Source organism: Mesoplodon bidens (assembly GCF_964165515.1).
Source record: "Mesoplodon bidens genome assembly, chromosome: 3".
NCBI lineage: Eukaryota > Metazoa > Chordata > Mammalia > Artiodactyla > Ziphiidae > Mesoplodon > Mesoplodon bidens.
The window spans coordinates 129,818,038-129,844,746 of NC_138178.1; the positions used below are offsets into that span (position 1 = coordinate 129,818,038).

The window sequence follows — 26,709 nt, forward strand, 5'->3', positions numbered from 1 at the left end:
CAATCTCTCGACCCCCATGAGCTCCCTGAGGCTCCCTGGGGAGGATACCTTCCCGTGCTTCCTTCCTTGCTCCCCTCCCTCTTGCTATGCTCACCAGTGCTTCCTGGACTCCGGGATCATTCCACAGCCTCCATCCTATGCAAGCCCTTCCATTCCTAAGCCTATGTGCACATACCCTAGCCTACACCCTGCCTATTCCCCCAACTTGCTCTCCATGTTTCCATTTTATTCCCATCTCTCCATTTTATTCTCCATCTCTAACCTCTACACTGCTCCTCAAAAATGAGCAAAGGCAAGTGAGGAAACCACGACATTGTGACACCCAAAAGAAATCTTTGTGACGTCTCCAGGTGTTGAAACACATGATTGGGAAAAAAATGAGCAAACAAGATGAATTCCACCCCTGATGTCCTGGGCCTTGAAAGTGTTGAGGGGAAAGCAACGAGCTTCACAAATAAATCCCTTACGGATTTTAAACGTCCCTAGTGGCTGGAGAACCAAAAGGAAATTCATGTTTGCTGAGGAGTAGAGATTGCAATGTGCTATTTTGGTATTTTCAAGTCAAAATGGCCAACTGGTATGAGAGGATAATGCCTGACAAAAAACAACCCTGAAAGCTGGCAGGCTATTTTACAATTCCTATCTGATTCACAGTGTAGCCACTGTTCATACATTTACTAGTGTTCTGACTCTGAAAGCCCTTCACAGGAGAGGATATTAAATGTCCTCCCTATATAGAATCTAATCCATTTGATGATGATGTACTTACTTGTTGCAGAATAAATTAGAGTGGGGATCAAAAAATGAGTGGCAGAATGACCAAGCTCAAACTTGGGTTGTGTGTCTGAACAGTTAACAAAGACATTTTTCCAGGTGACTAATTGTAGAAACTCTGAAGAATTCTAAATTGGAATAGTTTGGAATGAGTCCTCTAATTTAAAAGCAACTACTGACCAATCACCTATGCTAGGGCTAACTGACAAATGAGAATAATAAAGATATCAAGTGACTGGGAGACTAAACCTCTAATTTGTTTTCTAGACCTAGAAATTGTTTGTTGTATTGCCAATGTAATCCTAACCTGGAAATATACAAAACAAATAAATCAAACCCCCTCAGCACCTACTGCAAATATCAAAATGTAGTTCAGAGAAACACACGGTTGTAATTAAAATGAAAGGCCATAGGGAAACCTGCCTGGATCCACACTTTAAAAACACCATTAAAGTATGAAAAGAATGGAATCCTCCACAATTAACCTACAGTCTCTTAGGCAAAGGTCCCTCAATCAAAACATTTCTTTATCTTTGTGCCACAGAAATAAGGGGTTGTGTGTTGATTCCCAACACTAAATGACAAGAAAATGTATGGTTTCTTAACAGAAAAGTTCCTCCTGAAAGAAATTAAAATACCAGATGTGTTTTTAGAAAAAGAAAACTCATCTGATGGTTATAACAGGCCTGTCCCTCATTTTTGGGGATGGGGAACAAGTCTCATCAGTTGAAAAGAATAAAATGTCTTCTGTTATTATTCATGGGCTGGAATTGGTGGGATAATTAGGACATTCTTCCATCAATCTCTAACACAAAAGCTCTGTAATTATTCTAGGGGTTTTTGTTGTTTGTAATTTTTTTATTCCCTCACTGGCAGATATAACTCAGCATAATCTTATTCCACCAGCACATTGCAAGAAGGAGACTATGCTCTTTTTTTAAATGAACATGGACTAAACATCCATAAAGCGTAATAATGCTAATGAGGATTATGAGCACTTACACTTATTCATCACTGGGAAGGTAATAGGGATCATAAGACATAAGTATAAAAGCCCAGTGGGTTGAACCTTTTCTTATGGAGTACTTTCTTTGAGCAGATTTTTCATTCACGGCTCTATGGCTATTTTTTCAGTGTCCTTTCTCATTGAGGGTACTGTGGACCTTTTGAACAGCGTGATTCATTGTTGCCTGGCATTCTGCAGGGCATTAGAGTCCCTGCCTCTGCTCGCTAAATGTCAGTAGCCCCCCAGTTATTGTCATAACCCAGTCCACCCCCGCACATTTCCAAATGGCTCCTATTGGGTGATATCTCCCCTGGCTGAGAACTACTGCCAGTGGTTCTAGTGTGGGACTTGGAGAATAAATTGAACCCCATTTGGAATTTCCAGAGAGTAGACTTTAGAATTTTAAGATGAGATATTGGCTGTAGGATTCTGAAAGAATTAATCTGCAGCATTATAGCTCCTGATTCAAATTCAGAGATGTATAACCACTCATAGTCTGTGCCATAACTTGGTTGCCAGTCTGGGCCACTGCAAAGGTAAACTTCAGTGCATCACAAAGCAGGCTAAAGACTAGGCTGATGGGGTGAGGGGGAGTGGTGTCCAGAAATTAATCACCCTTTCTTATTAACTAAAAGGGGTTTTTTTGTTTGTTTATTTTTAAGAGGGTTGTATCTGTATGTGTGTGTATTTTAAAGTTTTGTCTACATGGTCTTTTCAGGAGAATTTTACTTTTTCTTGTAGCTATTTCAGTTGTCAGTGTATTTAAACCATTTCCTTCCCTCTTAGAAAAATAATTTCAGCCCAATTTGGGTTACATGTAAAATGAAACAGAAACATTAGCAAAGAGTATCTGTGCTTGCCTGTTGAAACAGCCTGTGCATCTAACAGGATTCTGTCAACACTTTATCTTGGCCCCATTATGTTCACAAGGTACAATGCCCTCTCTCCTCAACAACACTTCTCATTGCATGCAATTACTCTCAACTCAGGCAACTCAGGTAGGGGTGGAAGGCAAAAGGTTTCCTCTTCCCCATTAATAATCAGTGGTGTAGCATTTCTATGCACTAATGATAAACTAGCTGGAAAGGAAATTAAGAACACAGTTCCATTTCTGATATCATGAAAAAGAATAAAATACTTAGGAATTAACTAAGGAGGTAAAAGAATTGTACAATAAAAACTTCAAAACATTGCTGAAAGAAATTTAAGAAGACATAAGTAAATAGAAAGACATCCCATGTTCATAGATTGGAAGAATTAATATTGTTAAAATATCAGTATTACTCAAAGCAATCTACAGATTCAATGTAATCTGTATTAAAATTCCAGCAACAATTTTTGCAGAAATAGAAAAATCCATCCTAAAATTTGTGTGGAAGGTCAAGGGCCCTGAATAGCCAAAAAGAATCTTGAAAAAGAACAAGTTGGAGGACTCACTCTTCATAATTTCAAAACTCACTACAGGGCTTCCCTGGTGGTGCAGTGGTTGAGAGTCCGCCTGCCAATGCAGGACACACGGGTTCAAGCCCTGGTCTGGGAAGATCCCACATGCCACGGAGCAGCTGGCCCCGTGAGCCACAATTACTGAGCCTGCGCATTTGGAGCCTGTGCTCCGCAACAGGAGAGGCCGCGATAGTGAGAGGCCCGCGCACCGCGATGAGGAGTGGCCCCCACTTGCCACAACTAGAGAAAGCCCTCGCACAGAAACGAAGACCCAACACATCCATAAAAACAAACAAACAAACAAACAAAAAAACCTCACTACAAAGCTACAGTAATAAAAAATTATGATACAGGCATAAAGATAGACGTAGACCAATGGAATAGAGAGCCCAGAAATAAACCCTCGCATATATAGTCAAATGATTTTCAACAACAGTGATAAGACCATTCAATAGAGAATGAACAATCTTTTCAACAAATGGTGCTGGGAAAACTAGATATCCACATGCAATAATAATAATAATAATATTAGAGTTGGACCCTTACCTCGCACCATACACAAAAATTAACTCAAAATGGATCAAAGACATAAACATAAGAGCTAAAACTATAAAACTCTTAGAAGAAAATGTAGGGGAGGAAAACTTTTGGCTATAATTACCTCCATTTCTAACAAAGATAACCACAATAAGACTAACTTGTTCACAAATTAAGTCTAATTTCAATATACTTGGCCTGATTATTTAGTGATTAACCATAGAGACTCTTTCAAAGTTTGCTTTGCTGGAACTTTTTATAAGAAGTCTCAGATTAAACTCTTAAAAGCCTCTCTAGGCTAGGAAGGGAAGTAGAGAATTTGCTGTCAGACTTTGCTTGCAGTACCTATAGATTTGGATGCATTTTTCTCTCTTTGAAATCAGCAAAATATCCTAAGGTTCCCAGACCTGCCAGGAGGTGATGTTCCTTACTCACCTGGTAAGGCTGCCAGGAACCCTGTAAACAGGGTTGGCTGATTTTTCCAAGGTGCTTTATTGGCTCCTTAAACTCAGCTTTAGTTCCTTAAAGCTTTCTGGTCATATTTGAGTCTATGTATGTCTCTCTCAAATACGACATTCCAGTCAAAGCCCTGGACCAATGTTTCCAATTGTGTCCTGTTACAAGGAAAACAGATTCTTATTGAACTTATGCAAATAATTATATTGCCATGAAAATAAGAATACTCATTGAGAGTTTCTTAATTCCTGAGGGACAAAGTAGGGACAAAAAGTAAATGTTTCATATTTGTCCACAGAGGTATAATTTACCAAATTGCTCTAAGTCATGGGTAGCTTAAGAGAAAAGGGAAAATTTTTCCCTTAAATCTGGAAAAACAAAACATTAAAGAACCAGCAGAGTTTCAAATGAAAAGTCATAAAAATTATAATCATCCTCTTCAGTTCATTCAGTTCCATGTATAATAATTAATTCTTGTTGATCTTGGTCTTTTGTTAGCAGTTTTGTGAATCCAGTTTTCCTTAGAGTTCTATAAATCCTTACTTACCCAGTTCAGTGGTATGATCTAAAAGTTGTCAGAAGTTTGTATTCCACAGTACTTCTCAGAGTCCTTTCCATGAATTTCTCCAAAGATGAAACACATTTGCAAAAGTCATCAAAGTAAAACAATAAGTATAAATGACAAAAGACTTTAAAATGTCCAGGGTTAAAGATCTAATGAAAGCTCATTACAATGCTATTAACAAGGAAAGTTGGTTATTTCTGTGACATACATTCTAAGATAATAACTAGTGATAACATTATACCTGGACATATCAGATTTCTAAGAATTTCATATAATTTCTGGAACACTTATATACCTATACAAATATAACATAAAGCATGCTTGTATTAACTTATAATTTGACAATGCTTCCCATGTAATTTAACATGTCAAATAAGCCTAATTAGTTAAACATCTCCCTTTTTTTTTAATAAATAGAGAGAACAAATCTTTTGAGATGTTCCAGGGAACCTCTGGAAAATCTCAAGTTACTTCCAGATCAAAAGATTTCATTTAGAATTTGATTTGGGGAAATTTGTCAGAAATATCAAAGGGTTTGGGCACTTGACTAAATAAGATCACAGATAATTATGAAACAATATATAATTATTTAATTAAAATGATAAAAGATTTTAAAGGCAAATACAGAAGGTTACATAGTTTTAAGCAAAAGTTAGCTCCTATTATTAAGACTCACTTAGGTAATCAAAGACCTGATAAAGACAACATGAAGTACAGAAAATTATTTTAGTAAAACATAAAATCTTTGCTTCCTAGGCATATTACTTACAAGGTAAAGAAAAACCTTTCACAATCTCTTATCAGGAGCAGACCAAGAGTTCAATAAAACTTGCTCTTTTAAGCAGAAAATTAAACTTTAGTTTTACATAAGCACACTGTTGATATTAAAGCTTATTTTTAAACCCTTATATTAACAATTCATTTTAGCCAGCTCCATTACCCAAGGTAAAATTCTGTCTTTCTCTCTCACACCCCAACTTTCTATTTTCACTTAGTTTGTCCTTTGTTTCTCTTTTTCCCATTGTGAAATAACCAGGCTTACTGTAAGATAAAGTTACCTTCATTTCCCTTAAGAAAAATGCATCTTCATACCTCATACTTTTTTTTTAACATCTTTATTGGAATATAATTGCTTTAAGATGGCATGTTAGTTTCTGCTTTATAACAAAGTGAATCAGTTACACATATACATATGTTCCCATATCTCTTCCCTCTTGCGTCTCCCTCCCTCCCACCCTCCCTATCCCACCCTCCCTATCCCACCCCTCTAGGTGGTCACAAACCACTTAGCTGATCTCCCTGTGCTCTGCAGCTACTTCCCACTAGCTATCTATTTCACGTTTGGTAGTGTATATATGTCCATGCCACTCTCTCACTTTGTCACAACTTACCCTTCCCCCTCCCCATATCCTCAACTCCATGCTCTAGTAGGTCTGTGTCTTTATTCCCATCTTAATCCTAGGCTCTTCATGACATTTTTTTTCTCTTAGATTCCATATATATGTGTTAGCATACGGTATTTGTTTTTCTCTTTCTGACTTACTTCACTCTGTATAACAGACTCTAGGTCCATCCACCTCACTACAAATAACTCAATTTCATTTCTTTATATGGCTGAGTAATATTCCATTGTATATATGTGCCACATCTTTATCCATTCATCTGTTAATGGACACTTAGGTTGCTTCCATGTCCAGGCTATTGTAAATAAAGCTGCAATGAACATTTTGGTACATGACTCTTTTTGAATTATGGTTTTCTCAGGATATATGCCCAGTAGTGGGATTGCTGTGTTGTATGGTAGTTCTATTTGTAGTTTTTTAAGGAACCTCCATACTGTTCTCCATAGTGGCTGTACCAATTTACATTCCCACCAACAGTGCAGGAGTGTTCCCTTTTCTCCACACCCTCTCCAGCATTTATTGTTTCTAGATTTTTTGATGATGGCCATTCTGACCGGTGTGAGACAATATCTCATTGTAGTTTTGATTTTCATTTCTCTAATGATTAATGATGTTGAGCATTCTTTCGTGTGTTTGTTGGCAATCTGTATATCTTCTTTGGAGGAATGTCTGTTTAGGTCTTCTGCCCATTTTTGGATTGGGTTGTTTGTTTGTTTTTGTTATTGAGGTGCATGAGCTGCTTGTAAGTTTTGGAGATTAATCCTTTGTCAGTTGCTTCATTTGCAAATATTTTCTCCCATTCTGAGGGTTGTCTTTTGGTCTTGTTTATGGTTTCCTTTGCTGTGCAAAAGCTTTTAAGTTTCATTAGGTCCCATTTGTTTATTTTTGATTTTATTTCAATTTCTCTAGGAGGTGGGTCAAAAAGGATCTTGCTGTGGGGCTTCCCTGGTGGCGCAGTGGTTGAGAGTCCGCCTGCCAATGCAGGGGACACGGGTTCGTGCCCCGGTCTGGGAAGATCCCACATGCCGCAGAGCGGCTGGGCCCATGAGCCATGGCCGCTGAGCCTGTGCGTCCGGAGCCTGTGCACCGCAACGGGAGAGGCCACAATAGTGAGAGGCCCGTGCACTGCAAAAAATAAAAATTAAAAAATTAAAAAAAAAAAAAAAGGATCTTGCTGTGATTTATGTCATAGAGTGTTCTGCCTATGTTTTCCTCTAAGAGTTTGATAGTGTCTGGCCTTACATTTAGGTCTTTAATCCATTTTGAGTATATTTTTGTGTATAGTGTTAGGGAGTGTCCTAATTTCATACTTTTACATGTACCTGTCCAGTTTTCCCAGCACCACTTATTGAACAGGCTGTCTTTTCTCCACTGTATATTCTTGCCTCCTTTATCAAAGATAAGGTAACCATATGTGCATGGGTTTATCTCTGGGCTTTCTATCCTGTTCCATTGATCTATATTTCTGTTTTTGTGCCAGTACCAGACTGTCTTGATTACTGTAGCTTTGTAGGATAGTCTGAAGTCAGGGAGCCTGATTCCTCCAGCTCCGTTTTTCATTCTCAGGATTTCTTTGGCTATTCGGGGTCTTTTGTGTTTCCATACAAATTGTGAAATTTTTCATTCTAGTTCTGTGAAAAATGCCAGTGGTAGTTTGATAGGGATTGCATTGAATCTGTAGATTGCTTTGGGTAGTAGAGTCATTTTCACAGTGTTGATTCTTCCAATCCAAGAACATGATATATCTCTCCATCTATTTGTGTTATCTTTAATTTCTTTCATCAGTGTCTTATAATTTTCTGCATACAGGTCTTTTGTCTCCTTAGGTAGGTTTATTCCTAGATATTTTATTCTTTTTGTTGCAGTGGTAAATGGGAGTGTTTTCTTAATTTCACTTTCAGATTTTTCATCACTGGTGTATAAGAATGCCCGAGATTTCTGTGTATTAATTTTGTATCCTGCTACTTTACCAAATTCATTGATTAGCTCTAGTAGTTTTCTGGTAGCATCTTTAGGATTCTCTATGTAGGGTATCATGTCATCTGCAGTGACAGCTTTACTTCTTCTTTTCTGATTTGGATTCCTTTTATTTCCTTTTCTTCTCTGATTGCTGTGGCTAAAACTTCCAAAACTATGTTGAATAAGAGTGGTGAGAGTGGGCAACCTTGACTTGTTCCTGATCTTAGTGGAAATGGTTTCAGTTTTTCACCATTGAGGACGATGTTGGCTGTAGTTTGACATATATGGCCTTTATTATGTTGAGGAAAGTTCCCTCTGTGCCTACCTTCTGCAGGGTTTTTATCAAAAATGGGTGTCGAATTTTGTCGAAAGTCTTCTCTGCATCTATTGACATGATCATATGGTTTTTCTCCTTCAACTTTTTAATATAGTGTATCACGTTGATTGATTTGTGTATATTGAAGAATCCTTGCATTCCTGGAATAAACCCCACTTGATTATGGTGTATGATCCTTTTAATGTGCTATTGGATTCTGTTTGCTAGTATTTTGTTGAGGATTTTTGCATCTATGTTCATCAGTGATATTGGCCTGTAGTTTTCCTTCTTTGTGACATCTTTGTCTGGTTTTGGTATCAGAGTGATGGTAGAATGAGTTTGGGAGTGTTCCTCTGTCTGCTATATTTTGGAAGAGCTTGAGAAGGGGAGGTGTTAGCTCTTCTCTAAATGTTTGATAGAATTCGCCTGTGAAACCATCTCCTCCTGGGCTTTTGTTTGTTGGAAGATTTTTAATCACAGTTTCAATTTCAGTGGTTGTGATTGGTCTGCTCATATTTTCTATTTCTTACTGGTTCACTCTCAGCAGGTTGTGCATTTCTAAGAATTTGTCCATTTCTTCCAGGTTGTCCATTTTATTGGCATAGAGTTGCTTGTAGTAATCTCTCATGATCCTTTGTATTTCTGCAGTGTCAGTTGTTACTTCTCCTTTTTCATTTCTAATTCTATTGATTTGAGTCTTCTCCCTTTTTTTCTTGATAAGTCTGGCTAATGGTTTATCAATTTTGTTTATCTTCTGAAAGAACCAACTTTTAGTTTAATTGATTTTTGCTATCATTTCCTTCATTTCTTTTTCATTTATTTCTGATCTGATCTTTATGATTTCTTTCTGTCTGCTAACCTTGGGGGTTTTTTGCTCTTCTTTCTCTAATTGCTTTAGGTGCAAGGTTAGGTTCTTTATTTGAGATGTTTCCTGTTTCTTAAGGTGGGATTGTATTGCTATAAACTTCCCTCTTAGAACTGCTTTTGCTGCATCCCATAGGTTTTGGGTCATCGTGTCTCCATTGTCATTTGTTTCTAGGTAATTTTTGATTTCCTCTTTGATTTCTTCATGATCACTTCGTTATTAAGTAGTGTATTGTTTAGCCTCCATGTGTTTGTATTTTTTACAGATCTTTTCCTGTAATTGATATATAGTCTCATAGCATTGTGGTTGGAAAAGATACTTGATATGATTTCAATTTTCTTAAATTTATCAAGGCTTGATTTGTGACCCACGATATGATCTATCCTGGAGAATTTTCCATGAGCACTTGAGAAAAATACGTATTCTGTTGTTTTTGGATGGAATGCTCTATAAATATCAATTAAGTCCATCTTGTTTAATGTATCATTTAAAGCTTGTGTTTCCTTATTTATTTTCATTTTGGATGATCTGTCCATTGGTGAAAGTGGGGTGTTAAAGTCCCCTACTATGAGTGTGTTACTGTCGATTTCCCCTTTTATGGCTGTTAGTATTTGCCTTATGTATTGAGGTGTTCCTATGTTGGGTGCATAAATATTTACAATTGTTATATCTTCTTCTTGGATTGACCTCTTCATCATTATGTAGTGTCCTTCTTTGTCTTTTGTAATAGTCTTTATTTTAAAGTCTGTTTTGTCTGATATGAGAATTGCTACTCCAGCTTTCTTTTGATTTCCATTTGCATGGAATATCTTTATCCATCCCCTCACTTTCAGTCTGTATGTGTCCCTAGGTCTGAAGTGGGACTCTTGTAGACAGCATATACATGAGTCTTGTTTTGTATCCATTCAGCCACTCTGTGTCTTTTGGTGGGAGCATTTAGTCCATTTACATTTAAGGTAATTATTGATATGTATGTTCCTATTCCCATTTCCTTAATTGCTTTGGGTTCGTTATTGTAGGTATATTCCTTCTGTTGTGTTTCTTGCCTAGAGAAGTTCCTTTAGCATTTGTTGTAAAGCTGGTTTGGTGGTGCTGAACTCTCTCAGCTTTTCCTTGACTGTAAAGGTTTTAAATTCTCCATCAAATCTGAATGAGATCCTTGCTGGGTAGAGTAACCTTGTTTGTAGGTTTTTCTCCTTCATCACTTTAAATATGTTCTTCCACTCCCTCTGGCTTGCAGGGTTTCTGCTGAAAGATCAACTGTCAACCTTATGCGGATTCCCTTGTGTGTTGTTTGTTGTTTTTCCCTTGCTGCTTTTAATATGTTTTCTTTGTATTTAATTTTTGATAGTTTGATTAATATGTGTCTTGGCATGTTTCTCCTTGGATTTATCCTGTATGGGACTCTCTGTGCTTCCTGGACTTGATTAACTATTTCCTTCCCAGATTAGGGAAGTTTTCAACTATAGTCTCTTCAAATATTTTCTCAGTCCCTTTCTTTTTCTCTTCTTCTTCTGGGACCCCTAAAATTTGAATGTTGGTGCATTTAATGTTGTCCCAGAGGTCTCTGAGACTGTCCTCAGTTCTTTTCATTCTTTTTTCTTTCTTCTGCTCTGCAGTAGTTATTTCCACTATTTTATCTTCCAGGTCACTTATCCGTTCTTCTGCCTTAGTTATTCTGCTATTGATCCCTTCTAGAGTATTTTTAATTTCATTTATTGTGTTGTTCATCATTGCTTGTTTCATCTTTAGTTCTTCTAGGTCCTTGTTAACTGTTTCTTGCATTTTGTCTATTCTATTTCCAAGATTTTGGATCATCTTTACTATCATTATTCTGAATTCTTTTTCAGGTAGACTGCCTATTTCCTCTTCATTTGTTAGGTCTGGTGGGTTTAACTTGCTCCTTCAGCTGCTGTGTGTTTTTCTGTCTTTTCATTTTGCTTATCTTACTGTGTTTGGGGTCTCCTTTTTGCAGGCTGCAGGTTCGTAGTTCCCGTTGTTTTTGGTGTCTGTCCCCAGTGGCTAAGGTTCATTCAGTGGGTTGTGTAGGTTTCCTGGTGGAGGGGACTAGTGCCTGTGTTCTGGTATATGAGGCTGGATCTTGTCTTTCTGGTGGGCAGGTCCACGTCTGGTTGTGTGTTTCGGGGTGTCTGTGCCTTATTATGATTTTAGGCAGCCTCTCTGCTAATGGATGGGGCTGTGTTCCTGTTTTGCTGGTTGTTTGGCATAGGGTGTCCAGCACTGTAGCTTTCTGGTCATTGAGTGAAGCTGGGTGTTGGTGTTGAGAGGAGATCTCTGGGAGATTTTCGCCGTTTGATATTATGTGGAGCTGGGAGGTCTCTTGTGGACCAGTGTCCTGAAGTTGGCTCTCCTACCTCAGTGGCACAGCCCTGATGCCTGGCTGGAGCACCAAGAGACTGTCCTCCACACAGCTCAGAATAAAAGGGAGAAAAAATAGAAAGAAAGAAAGAAAGAAAGAAAGAAAGAAAGAAAGAAAGAAAGAAAGAAAGAAAGAAAGAAAGAAAAGATAAAATAAAATAAAGATAAAATAAAATAAAGTTATTAAAATATAAATAAAAATAATTATTAAGAAAAAAATTTTTTAAAGTAAAAACAAACAAAAAATGGACGGACAGAACCCTAGGGCAAATGGTGACAGCAAAGCTATACAGACAAAATCTCACACAGAAGCATACACATACACACTCACAAAAAGAGGAAAAGGGGAAAAAATAATCTATCTTGCTCCCAAAGTCCACCTCCTCAATTTGGGATGATTCGTTATCTATTCAGGTATTCCACAGATGCAGGGTACATCAAGTTGATTGTGGAGCTTTAATCCGCTGCTGCTGACGCTGCTGGGAGAAATTTCCCTTTCTCTTCTTCGTTCGCACAGCTCCTGGGGTTCAGCTTTGGATTTGGACCCGCCTCTGCGTGTAGGTCACCTGAGGGCATCTGTTCTTTGCCCAGACAGTACAGGGTTAAAGGAACTGCTGATTCGTGGGCTCTGGCTCACTCAGGCCGGGGGGGGAGGGAGGGGTACGGAGTGCGGGGCGAGCCTGCGGAGGCAGAGGCTGGCGTGACGTTGCACCAGCCTGAGGCGCACCATGTGTTCTCCCGGGGAAGTTGTCCCTGGATCCCGGGACCCTGGCAGTGGCGGGCTGCCCAGGCTCCCGGGAGGGGAGGTGTGGAGCGTGACCTGTGCTCGCACACAGGCTTCTTGGTGGCAGCAGCAGCAGCCTTAACCTCTCATGCCCATCTCTGGGGTCCGCGCTGATAGCCGCGGCTCGCGCAGTCTCTGGAGCTCCTTTAAGCAGCACTCTTAATCCCCTCTCCTTGCGCACCAGGAAACAAAGAGGGTAGAAAAAGTCTCTTGCCTCTTCGGCAGCTCCAGACTTTTCCCCGGACTCCCTCCCGGCCAGCTGTGGCACACTAGCCACCTGCAGGCTGTGTTCACGCCACCAACCCCAGTCCTCTCCCTGCGCTCCGACCAAAGCCCGGGCCTCAGCTCCCAGCCCCGCCTGCCCCGGCGGGTGAGCAGACAAGCCTCTCCGGCTGGTGAGTGCCAGTCGGCACCGATCCTCTGTGTGGGAATCTCTCCGCTTTGCCCTCCCCACCCCTGTTGCTGCGATCTCCTCCGAGACTCCGAAGCTTCCCCCCTCCACCACCCACAGTCTCTGCCCACGAAGGGGCTTCCTAGTGTGTGGAAACCTTTCCTCCTTCACGGCTCCCTCCCACTGGTGCAGGTTCGGTCCCTATCCTTTTGTCTCTGTTTATTCTTTTTTCTTTTGCCCTACCCAGGTACGTGGGGGAGTTTCTTGCCTTTTGGGAGGTCTGAGGTCTTCTGCCAGCATTCAGTAGCTGTTCTGTAGGAGTTGTTACACGTGTAGATGTATTTCTGATGTGTCTGTGGGGAGAAAGGTGATATCCGCGTCTTTCTCCGCGCCTTACTCTTCTGCCATCTTCTCCTGAATCCCCCTCAAACCTTTTTTAACCCTAAACACAACCTACTTTTCTTGCACAGAAATGTTTTTCTTATTATTTTTAGTAGTTCCAATTGCATTTATTAATTAGAATTTTTAATTTGTAGAAACTTTAATTTCTAGTAAAAAACAAGAAGTAAGCAGTTGTGAATTGTACATTATACCAGCATTCTTGAATTGGCAAATTTATGAATACATTTTATAATTTCTAAAAACATATGTTTCTTTGTATTGTAACCTTTCAATGTGGTACATAATAATATTTACTAATAGACCCAAATATCTTTAGTTTCTCTGTAATCAGAAACCAAAAGTGGATAAATCCATGTTCAATAATTAATGTTTCTGTGTCTTATCTTATTTGGAAATTATCTAGATATTCCATAAATTTCTATCATTTAATTTAACTTAGCAAAACTCTAAGGGTATAAGTTACCAAAGGGAGTTGGGAAATTATTTAAGTATACATCATAAAACATAATTATTATTAAAAAGTTCACTTAAATATTTTTATCCCACTTACATTTATTTAATTCACTTGTCCCCAACAGTCATATCTAGATCACTCATGAAAATTTCCTAAGACATCAAAGTGGCCAGCCATCATTTTATTTTTCTTGTTTACAAATTTTGCAACAGTGATAACATGAGCTTACTTGACTAGTAAACCCAGGTAGAGTAAAAGTTGCATATCTGCATTATATTTAATGCTGATAATTCTGAAGACATGTCTATTTTAATTAAACCAACGAACTTAAACTAGCATTTATTTAGCAAAGGGTATCCCACATCACATGATCTTGAAAAACATTTGAGTTAGTTTCTATGTTTCTGAGTTTTAGGAATGCTTAATTCATAAGAGCTTCAGTTTAAGCCAGTTAAATAGAGCTCATTTACAAAATGATTTTGGCAATACCATACAGAGGTAGAAAAATATCACATATATATAACATAGATTTATAGACATATGTAAACATACAGACACAGAGACTTTATAGCTTTTGTTCTAAAACTTTAGCCATGAATCAGGTACAGTAAAATAACACTCACTAGTTTATAAATAACAGTTGAATTCAAATTATATCTCTGTAGGACAGAAGAAGTTAAGCTTACTCTCTTAAATGGCTAAAGCTTTTTACTAATGTTTGTGCAGGAGACTTTTAAGATTTGTGTTTGTCCTTGACAAGTAATCTTATGAACGCTGTGGTCTAGATTTAGGCAAGTGAGTTTATAGTAGTTTGTATTTTTAAAAGCCTCCCCCCTCCTTTTTTTTATCTTGTGTCTCAGGCAATTGTGAGCAGTGTTCTATTTACCTCTTGAGCTGTTTGCTTTATAAATACATGATAAGATTTGCATCTTCAAGGGACAGGGAAATAATGTAGGAATTTGGGAGTATATCTATTATCAGAAGTCTAAGGTAATTACTATTTAATTTTTTCCTTCTTTTTCTTAAGTCAGGACAATTGTACTTCCAGTGTCTTGATTTTTTAATTATATCTGCAAATACCTGAAGGCAAATGGGAAAGAGTCTGAGTGGACTTTGAGCTGCTCTCAGAGATATGCTTTTGTTTTTCTGAAGATTCAAGTTGCAAATCAAGTATTGGTGATTATAATTCCTTTTTTTCTCCTGCAATCTATCTTCAAAGAATTGGGTAGCTGCTTCCATCATAATGCTTAGAGGTTGACTAGTCCACCCAAGCACACTATTTTGAATTTGCCTTTTTAAATTTAGGAGAAATTTTCATATTAAGGAGGAAATTAAAAGATTTCTATATTCTGGAGCTTCAGGGCTTAATGCAGTATGCCTTTGAAAAGTCTGTACAAAGCATTTTATAAAGGCCTTTGGACGTTCTCCTTTTTCTGAGTGTACAATTTAACCTTAGACCAATTCACCTTGGGTGGGAAATCCTCTACCTTTGCATATAATATATAATATTTAATATATAATATAATGTAATATTTGCTAAACATCAGCCTCCAGCTGATCCATTTCCTGACCATTTTATAGGAGGGCCTGGTAGAAATTCTGGTCATCTGTTTCCTCTGGGAGAAGGGTTGTAAATGGCCAATAATCTTTTAAATACATCTTTAAATTTGGTAGGATCTTCTGAAAGTGGAGGTAAAGGGCTTTGTAATTTAAAAGGTTTGTTGCTTTCCAGGGGATATGAATTCTTTGTGGTGTTGGGTGGAGGGGTCCAGGATACATCTACAAAGGACATTGTATAGAAAGACCTGAAGCTGGCAGAGCCTGATTATGGAGCCCTGGTAAGTAGGAGGAGTTGTAAGGAATAGCAAAGAAAGCCTTACTCTCCATCCTGGATACGTCTGTTAAATTTACTTCCTGGCTTTCAGCATTTGCATGAGTAACCTGTATACTTGAGGCCTAGAGATCAGAGTGCTGTCTATAAATCTTTTAGGGAAAGGGAAGTTAAAACAGGCAGCTGGGTGTTTAAGGGGAAGGTGGAGGGGTTTGGGGAGCTAAGGGAATTTACTGAGGAGATGGGGCCAGATTTTTTAAAGGGGGAATTTATGTTGGATGTGGTTTTTAATTTTTTTTTGAAGTCTAATGTCTGTTCTTTCATCGTGTTAAGAGGGTCCCTAAGGCTAGGCATTATATTCCTTTGTGTTCTCTTTTTAATTTGGTCTTTCCATAGGTACCAGTAAGACAGTCATTTAGAATGAGCGCGCCCTTAAAAAATCTCTTTCTTTCAAATATTGCCAGTTCAAATGATCCTTTGGCCATTGATGAGTAGGAACTTACATTAATCTCAATAGAGACTCAAACCAGTAAGTCTTTTTACAGTTTAACCATGGGTGCAAGAGGCATCCCAAAGGACAATACAAAAGACATAGTCCTCAGAAGATCCAGAAACTTCATTCCAGATTTAGCCTAAGAAAGCAAAGACCGTTTTGTCATAGGTAGTAAGAACGGTATCGTGCGAACAGTGTCTCTGGTCTCTCACAAGAGCATGAGGCCACTCTAGTCACAGACCTACTAATCTATGACACCAGGCAGGCATTAATAGAATGAGACTTTTCCAGCACTAGCAAGGCAACGAAGGCTGAGATGATAAAGACCCCTTATGACAAACTTCCCTGAAAGCTGGCACAGGTGGACAAAGAGAACATTGCTTGTGACTTCATGTCTTGGAATCCAGTCTATTCAACTGGCCACCAAGTGTAAGCTATTACTTGCATGCTCCGGCTAGCAGAAACCAGAGAATATTCTTACTGGTCATAGAGTTATGCTTTCAGGACATAGAACAAGATGAAAGGAAAACTTCACCCAGTTTTTACATTAAAGGACCCAGAGCAAAGTTTGTCTAAATAGATGCCAGTCTGTTGAGAACCGTGAACTCACCAGTGTGTGAAGCCGATCAGAGAACAGGCTTCTAGAACCTATGCCTGTGTTCTGCCCTATGGTTTTTCTCCTTATGAGAAATTACATAAAAGTCAGAGAAAAAGGAAAACAATGACCATCTCTGGGAGAAAAGGAATAAATAGGTAACAAGAGTACTCACAACATATCTTTACAAGTCGCTATATCCAAGGAACTAATTCATAAAAATATTTTCTCCTACTAATCTGAATTTAGAAAAAGAAAAGGATTCTTACCATTCTCACTTCTAAGAGAACTTGCAGGCAGAGATCTGGGAGACTGATTTGGTACGAATTCTTTCCTCCTGCCAGCACCCACCAGAGGTCCCAGGGTCTCTCAGGTGCTGCAGCCCGAGAGTAAACAGTGTACAGGCAGGGCAGAGCCATACTTTTGGCACCAAAACTGGAGAGGAGGAAAACTTTCCTCTTCTTCCATTCTTGATTCTTTGGCTGGTTTAATAATTAAATTGACATAAGATTAACAGTTGGCTGGTCTAATAATTAAATTGACATAAGATTAACAGGAGAAAAACAAATTTAATTTTGTACATATACATGAGCCCATAAAGAAATGAGACTCAAAGAAGTGACCAAAGCAGGCAGCTTTTATACCTTTTAGACAGGAAACAATGTGTTTGTAAAGAATCAACAAGACGAATGGACCTGGGCTTGGGATAGCAAATTACTGAAGAAGTAACAAGGTTTGTTGATACAGCCTTCTCAGCCCTGAATTTCCTGTCTCTGGCAGTAAGGATGCCTTCTACCTTCCTGGTAGAGGGAAGATGCCTTCACACAGATTTATTTCCTGCTTTCAGGGGGACAAAGAGAGTGAGAGTACTCTTCTTGCACTGGCTATTTTCTTAACTAACTTCAATTCAAAATAACCAGTATGACATAGTGACATATCTTGGAGTGGCATATTCTTTTCTCCTTCAAAATAATGGAGCATAACATTCACAACTTTAGATTTGGCAGTGATTTCCCGGCTCTAACACCAAGGGCATAGGCAACAAAAAAAAAAAAAATAGAAAAATTGGACTTCATGAAAATTAAAAACTTTTGTGCATCAAAGTACACTATCAACAGAGTGAAAAGGCAATCCATGGAATGGGAGAAAATATTTTCAAACCATATATCTGATTAGAGGTTTGTGTCCAGAATATGTAGAAAATTCCTAAAACTCAACAACAACAAACCTGATTTTATTTTATTATTTTTTATTTTTTTTAAAAAATTAATTAATTAATTAATTTATTTAATTTTTTGGGGCTGTGTTGGGTCTTCATTTCTGTGTGAGGGCTTTCTCTAGTTGTGGCGAGGGGGGGCCACTCTTCATCGCGGTGCACTGGCCTCTCACTGTCGCGGCTTCTCTTGTTGCGGAGCACAGGCTCCAGACGTGCAGGCTCAGTAGTTGTGGCTCACGGGATCAGTTGCTCTGTGGAATGTGGGATCTTCCCAGACCAGGGCTCGAAACCATGTCTCCTGCACTGGCAGGCAGAGTCTCAACCACTGCACCACCAGGGAAGCCCCAAACCTGATTTTAAAATGGGCAAAAGGCTTGAATAAACATTTCTCCAAAAAAAGATATCCAAATGGCCAATGAATACATGAAAAGGTGCTCAACATCACTACTCATTTGGGAAATGCAAATCAAACTGCAATGAGGTACCACCTCACACCCATTAGGATGGCTACTATTTTAAATAAAGAAAAAAAATAATGTGTTCATGAAGATGAGGAGAAACCTGAACCCTTGTGCACTTTTAGTGATAATGTAAAATGGTACAGCTACTACGGGAAACAGTATTGCTGTCCCTCAAAAAATTAAAAATAGACTTACCCTATATGATCCAACAACTCCATTTCTGGGTATATACTCAAAAGAACTAAAAGCAGAGCCTTGAAGAGATATGTGTACTCCCATATTCACAGCAGCATTACTCACAGTAGGTAAAACGTGGAAGCATCTCAAGTGTCCATCAACAAATGAATTGATAAAATATGGTGTATACATAGAATGTAATATTATTCAGCCTTAAAAAGGAAGGAAATTCTGACACATGGTACAACATGAATGAACCTTGAGGACATTATGCTAAGTGAAACAGGACAGTCATGTAAAGACAAATACTGTATGACTCCACTTCTGTGAGGTACCTAGAGTAATTAAAATCATAGAGACGGAAAGTAGAATGGTGGTTTCCCAGGCTGGGGGAGAAAGGAATGGGTGTTATTGTTTAATGGGTACAGAGTTTCAGATTTGTAAGATGAAAAGAGGTGTGTGTGTGTGTGTGTGTGTGAGTGTGTGTGATGCATTGTCCAAATGCTTCAAGCTTAGAAGATAAGCTAACTTTTTCTTATTTACCATAGTCACTTTTTAGGAAAATACATACTTCTGTAGGGCTCCAGAACCCAATCCCAGTGTGTGGAGGGGGGCAGTTCCCTTCATACCAATAAACAATCCTCTGACACCAGTTGAGTGTCCTACAATTTAACTTAATTCTTTAATTCTGACACTGCCTACCCAGGGATAGCATCAGTTTCCACAGGTTAAGGGTTGATCTTACAAGACTGCCTTCTCCTCCCCCTACCCACAAACACAATTCAGTCCCCCCATTGCAAGCCCAGGTTGTTACCTGTACTTCTGACTGACTGGCTATAAATCAGAGATTCCCATGACCTCTTCCTTGGTTTTGATTAATTTACTATTTCAGAACTCAGAGAAACATTTTACATACTAGGTTACCAGTTTATTATAAAGGAATGTAACTCAGGAACAGCCAGATGGAAGAGATGCAAAAGGCAAGGTATGGAGAAAGGGTGCAGAGCTCCCATACCCTCTCTAGGTGGGCCACTCTTCCAGCATCTCCACGTGTTCCACCAACCTGGAAGCTCTCCAAACCCTGTCCTTTTGGGTTTTTATGGAGCCTTCTTTACATAGTCGTGATTAATTAAATCATTGACCACTGGCAATTGATTCAAACTTCAGCCCTTTTTTCATTCCAGGAGGTTGGAGTTGGGGGTGAGTTCTGAAAGTTTCCAACCTCTAATCACATGGTTGATTCTCCCGGCAAACAGCTCCCCCATCCTCAGGTTGCCTAAGGGCTTTCCAAAAGTCGCCTCATTGACATAACAAAAGACCTTTATTGGTCTTACCACAGGAGATTCTAAGGGTTTTAGGAGCTCTGTGCCAAGAATAGGTCAAAGACCAAATATATATTTCTTATAAATCTCAATATCACATACTTCTTTGGAACACTGGTCTAGGACTCTACAGTTCTTTCAGTTTTCAGGAGGGGGATTTCTTCATTGCTTTTACGAGAAAGCAGCCGGATGTGAAAAAGAGGAAAATGCACTAAGTGATTCTGAAAGTGGCCCTAGGTTTTGTTGGGTCATATGGTAAAAGAAAAACATACAGGATCTTCCTAAAGCTAGAAGCACAAACCAAAGCCTTTGTCTACTTTTTTTTCTTAAGTCCATTTAGGTTTTATTTCTTCTCTCCCCAGCATTTCTAAACTTACGTCCTGCCCCATCCCTCTTCTTTCCCACCTCAACATCCCACGTTTCCACTTTCCTTCTCTACCTGCACAGAGGTCTCCTTCCATCGTAGGTAGAATAAAGGCCCCCAAAGATGTCCATGTCCCCATACCTGGAACCTGCAGATTGTTATGTTACATGGCAAAGGGAATTAAGGTTGCAAATGGAATTAAGGTTGCTAATCAGTTGACCCAAAGATACAGAGATTATCCTGTATTATCAGAGTGGACCCAGTGTGGTTACAATGGTTCCTAAAAGTGGAAGAAGGAGGCAGAGGAGAGTCAGAGAGAGAGGTGACTACTGAAGAGGTTAGAGTGATGTAGAGTGAGAAGGAGTCAACTCACATTTGTTGGTTTTGAAAATGAAGAAAAAAGCCAAGAGCCAAGGAATGCTGGCAACCTTTAGAAGCTATGTAAGGAAAGGAGACATTTTCCTTTAGACCTCCAGAAGGAATGAAGCCCTGCCAATATCTTGACTTTAACCCAGTGGGATCTATTTCAGACTTCTAACCTCCAGAACTATTAAGATACATTTATATCCTTTAAGCTACTAAATTTGTAGTAAGGTGTTACAGCAGCAATAGAAAACTCATATACTTTCCATCTCAGCCTCCTCAGGACAGCTACAGCTTTTTCCAGGGAACATTAACAGGCATTAGGACATAGACTTTCCTGGATACTCAAATAAAAATAATGGGTTATTTAATCAGTTAATGGCAGATCTGTGAGCCAACAGTAGAGAAACCCTTAATAATAGTGGTGTAAACAAGATAGGTGCTTATTTCTCTTCACATAGATGGCAGCCAGTTCACAGCTGGCATGGTGGCTCTACAGTATCAGTAAGGACCCAGATCCTTCCTGCTCCTCCTGGAGTGTCGCCCAGATGTTCAAGATGGAGCTCTGTGGTCAATATGACTACCTTCTAGGCCAGTAACAGGAAGAAGGGGAGGCAAAGGGCACATCCCTTCCCTTCAGGACACTTCTACTTATGTCTCATTGGCCAAACTTAGTCATATCACCACACCAAGCTGCAAAGGAGCCTGAGAATACATCTTTCAGCAAAATGTCCCCAACTAAAATTCAAGGTTCTTGTGGTCTCTGTTAAAGAGAAAAAAAAAATTGTTATCACTAATGAAGAAGAGGAAAAGGGGTATTGGAAGCAAGCAGTGGTTTCTTCCACAGGTTACTATGTTATCTGGTTTAGATTAAAGGGCAGAAGAATAGCTGACCAGACTCTCAGAGCTCCCTCAGGCCCAATGAGGATTTGGAAATTCTGTGATAGTCTGTATTCTAGTGTGATAAATTCTAGTTTGGAGGAAACATGAACTTTACAGAACAGTGTCCAGGGGCCTGTAGACCAGGGCTCCTTCCATGTTGGATCACTGGAAGAATTAGGCTACTCTACTGGATAAGTCAATACTCCATCTTGGCCCTGTGAAGTTTTGCAAGGCTGGTAGATGTCCATTTGATTTGGGGCACATAATTTCCCTGTGGGGCTAAGATGATTAGGTCCCTAACCATGCTGATGAAATCGCAGTTGTTAAAGCCTCCTTTTTTTTGTTTGTTTTTGCATGCAGGATCCCTCCCTTGATCTTCAAGCATTTGAAAGTAGAGTTCAGAGATCTTTGTGGCTTCAAAATTCTTTCAGTCTTCCTTCGCATTTTATTGTCTCCAAACCCTTTGAAAATAAATTGAGGGAACAGTTTACTATCCTCCAATTTATACTATAAATGTTGTTGGGCTGGCTTTTGCAGTATTCTTTATAAAATAACACTATCCATGAAGGGACCTCTTTGTTTACAGAGAGTTAAATGTCAAGAAATAAGAACCAAAGAAGATAATTTATAGACTTTTGCTTTTTTGGTAATTAAAATAAAAATTGTTTCTTGATTTTCATGGATATGTAAAAACCTATGTACTGAACTTATTATGGGTTATTTTTCTTTCTGTAGGTTTTCTATGTGTCCTCTTTCCTTTTTGAGATAGTAGTCTGATCCTACTTTATCCCTAGATAAAAATATTCCCCAAAGCTAGTAGAATTCATGGTTTTTGATATAATATCTTCAGAACAAGGTATGACTGGTGGTGACTGAAGCAGTGTTTAATGTTTCTCATTTCTTGGGTCATACACTCTAGTTAAATTGCAGCTCTCAGACATTCCTTCACTATTGGGTGTCAGTGACCTCAAGGGGCAAATTTACATTGACGGTCCTGAAATAGTATATGGCACCTTGACATGGAGCAAGACCTGATGAGAATGTGGGGGAAGTGGGCACTGAAAATAAATAGGATACTTTCTGAGATGAACAACAAGAATAAAGTGAGATGGTGGGTCAAGAAATAATTAGAAGAGAAATGAAATTGGGATAGGACTTGAAGGGATTGGGGGACAAGGATGGGAGTGGGTCTGGTAGAGCCAGAGACAAAGAAACCATCTCACCATCTACATAGGTACAGAACTCCACTCTCTAAACATTTATGTTCTATTCCATATTCATAAAAGTATTAAGTCTGTTGTACTTAATTTAGAATACCACTGGTCTACTCATCGATGCAAGTAACAATTTAGACATAGCAACGCCTACCCCTTGACATTATAGATTTTTCCTGAAGAATTATGAGTAAAGTAATTGGTTGTGAATCAAGCCATATTTCAAATAGACTGTGCTGGATAAACAACACAAAAAAGCCACAAGTCCTATTGCAGTGTCTCTGCAGTATAATAGACTGAGGTGCTTACAGTTAACCAGAGAGTCAGCATTTGAGCCCATCAAGAGAACATTGTAAACATAGTGTTTTTAGTCCTTAGGGATTATGTAATTTACCATTCCTGCCTCTGCTCACCTTTCATTCCTCATCCTCTGAGGGCACTTAACACAGTATCTAACAATAGCAGTACCCAATAAATAACAACAGTAATTATGCATACTGTCACCCTTACCATTTTGAACTTATTTCATAAATTGACATAAATTTAATAATTTGCTTTCTTAATGTGGCAGTATACCTTATCTGATTTGATGAACATTCTTCTTTTTTTTTTTTTTTTTCCCCCCAAAGAAGGATGGAAGGGCAGAGGTAGGGAGTTGGAAAAGCAAACCTCATCTTCTGGCCTGCCTGCCACTCAGACTCAGTGCTGGATTGGGGATGTAGATGGCTGGAGGAGCCTGGCCTGACTATAGCCATTTTGGGGGGTCCCCCAGCTATGATGAATCTGCACATTTGGCAGCTGGAAAATTCTCTGATGCATTTTTCCTCCTTGTTTTCTTTCCCAGTGTGTCTGAAAAACCTACCCAGCATTCCAATGGCCAGCAACAACACCGCCAGCATAGCTCAAGCCAGGAAACTGGTAGAACAGCTGAAGATGGAAGCCAACATCGATAGGATAAAGGTAAGGATGGCGTAACCCACACAGCTCAGCTAGCCTTGATTGTCAGGAGCATGACTTGCAGCCATGTGTCATTTGGCTACTTTTCTATGGAGAGTGATGAAACCAGTGATGGTGGAAGAGAAACTTAATGGTTAGGCAGAAGTTCATTTTTCTAATGTGTCTTTGCCTCCTCTGGATTTCTCCAGAATAAAATGGTAGTATAAATTAAAACTGGTTCTCTATGTGGACGTCAAAACAAAACTTAGGCTCATGGCTGATCCCTTCTAGTCAAGGGATTTGGAAAACCCATAAAACGTAGAAATCTACCAGTTCATTTCTCTGACCTTGTAAAGACCCCCTTCTCACTTGGGTTTAATATTTTCTGTCCTTATGTCGGTTCTAATTTTTAGTGCCTATCTTCATGTCTAATCCTTCTATCCACCACTGCATGTTATTTTTTTTCTTCTTTATACCTTACTGGAGTTTTTTTCTTCAGAATGCAAAAACCACATGTGGTCTCCCTGAGAAGTCAAACAGCATAAAGGTTTCATGGAACTTAATACTCCACTTCTTTCTTTCTCTCACTCCCCAGATCTAACGTGACAGCTTTGCCTTAAGTTGGACCTAACATATTAAGCCAGGACTTTAAATCCAAACCTTTTGTTGGCAGATTTTCAATGTAAATTAACCCACACAGATAGCTGCTGCAGGGTAGTAAAGTAAATTTATGTCAACTATCAAAGCTTCACTTTCCCAGAAGACCTGAGCATTTTATGAAATGGAACTCAGCAACATATCTCATTTTACTAAAATTAGAACATTCTTTCAGATGCCTTTTTTTGAACTGGAAGATTTGTCCATACCTGACTTAGCATTCTGAACAATCCAGCCATCCTTTGGAATGCGCTTCTAAAACAAGAGTCAATAAATTATGGCTCATGAGCCAAGTCCAGCCCACTGACTGTTTTTCTCAATAAAGCTTTATTAGAACACAGCCCCACCCATTCATTTACATACTGTCTGTGGCTACTTTCACACTACAACAGCAGGGTAGAATAGTTGCAGCAGAGACCCTGTGGCCCACAAAGCCTAAAATTTTTACTCTCTGGCCTTTTAGAGAAAAACTTTGCTGAACACTGATGTATAGCAGTGGTTCTCAGCCCAACTGTATATTCATATCACCCAGGGAATTTTATAAAAGGACCAATTCTAAGACCACACTGTAGACCAATTAAATTAGAGTCTATTAGGGTATGATTCAGGCAGCAGTATTTCTTTTAATTATCAGTTAATTTCAATATATAGTTAAGGTTGGGAACCATGGTCCTATAGGAAGGGGTTTGCTCCTTATAACTCCCATCAGGTCTGGGCTAGAGCATGAAGGGAGAGCTGGCCTTCCTCCATAAGTAAACTGAGCAAATTTCCATCTTTCCTGAATCTCCTTTGTAAAATGCAAGTCCTGGTAATGGACCACAAAATGTAAACAGCTTCTTCTTTCTTGCAATAACTTTAATTCTTTATTTATGAATAAGATAAAGGGTCTTCACCAACTGCCTTGTGCTTTTTTTACCTTCCTCTTCTCCTTTTTTGCCTCTTCTTTTTTGTATTTCCTTTCTTAAAAAAAAGTATAATATGGCAAGTGTGCACAGTACCTGCTGAGAGAAGTGAGGTGGCCCAAAGATTGTGGCACCAAAAAGAGTCATTCGGTTCTTTTTTTTTTTTTTTTTTGGTTCTGCCCATGGACCTTCTGGAAAATGCCACCTTGCTTTTTGGCGTGGCCCAACGAAGAAAAAAGTGTTTGAAAAGCACTACTGTGGTTGGCATTTTCTGTTACTACTCAGCATCCCCAGGCCCACATCCTGAAGGAGGGTGTGATGGTGTTGGTGGTGATGAAAAGCTGACAGTGTGAAGAACAGGACAGAAACAAATCTTTTCAGCCATAGGTCAGACCTTCATCACTTCTCACCTGAATTACTGATTGAAAGGTGCTCTTAGCTGATCTTTGCAATCCCATCTCAACCCCATCTCCATCCCTGCCATCGCTTACTCTCCATGTGGCCACAGACAACTTTTTACAGGAAAACCTCATTAGGTTCCTCTTACTGAAGATCTTTTCATGATTCGCATCACCTGGAAAATGAAATTCAAACTCTATAGCAAAGCATACAAGGTCCTTCTGGCCCCTGCCCCACTTTTCAGCTTCATCCCCTTCCTCTCACCCACATGCTATATTGAACCATTTTTAATTCCCTTGATGGCAATTTCAAATGCCTTTAACATTCACTCTCCTCCTCTCTACATTTCTGCTTTACCAACTCCAGTGACTCCTTGAAGACTCAATCATTATATCCTTTAAGACACTTTCCCAAACCTTCATCATTAGGTTGGATTTTTGCTATTTTTCGGTTATTCATTTATTCCTTTAACCAATAAATATTTTATTGAGAGCTTTCTAAATTGCCAGGCCTTGTTAGATCTCTATATCTCTATAGAGATATAGAGCTAGATGAAAAAGAAGACATGATTCTTGCTCTCAAGGATCTCCTAGTCTGGTAAGAAGTTACCAAAAAAATGAACAAGACCTATTATTAACACAAATAAGATATCCAAAAAGCATAATTACCAAATACCATGAGAAAGAAGTCAACACCACATCCTGATTCCCTTTGAATACTGCTTCTGAAGACACCAAATAAATCACTATCTGTTTTAGAGCGACAAAGCATTAGCCTAATGAGCTGAACAATGAGTGACTGCCTTCCTACATGATCGTCACTTTCATATCTCTGAATTCCTCTTGAGGTCATTAGACCTGAAATTGTTGGAAATGCAGTGGCAGCCTGTATCTCAGCATTTGTTCTGCACATCAGAGCCAGGCAGGCATGCTGTGGTGAAGTGTCAGATTATTCTTAGTTTAGCTCTTGGGTAAAACTGCGACTGTGTTGACACTGTTGGCAGCTAGCTGGTTTAGGGCTTGGTTATCTGCCTTTTGGAGTCCCTCTCAGGCTTCTGAGTGGTCAGGCTTCTCCACCTACTTTTGGTATATGATCCCGTCAGCAAGAAGGGGCTTCTCTCTGAAGATCTCAGGTTTCTGATTTTCCAATTAGAGTAGTGACCT

At 39.1% G+C, this 26,709-nt stretch overlaps 1 protein-coding gene across 2 annotated transcripts in view; it reads left to right on the top strand.

Annotated features, from left to right (window-relative positions):
• The window catches only part of GNG2 (G protein subunit gamma 2), a 136,971-nt gene that overhangs the window by 87,622 nt on the left and 22,640 nt on the right, over window positions 1-26,709 (top strand). For both annotated transcript variants that reach the window (XM_081229080.1, XM_081229079.1), the window contains one exon: window positions 23,497-23,612. In XM_081229080.1, coding sequence (XP_081085206.1) covers window positions 23,526-23,612 — 87 coding nt within the window. In that variant the 5' untranslated portion in view covers window positions 23,497-23,525. The remainder of the gene's footprint in view (window positions 1-23,496; window positions 23,613-26,709) is intronic.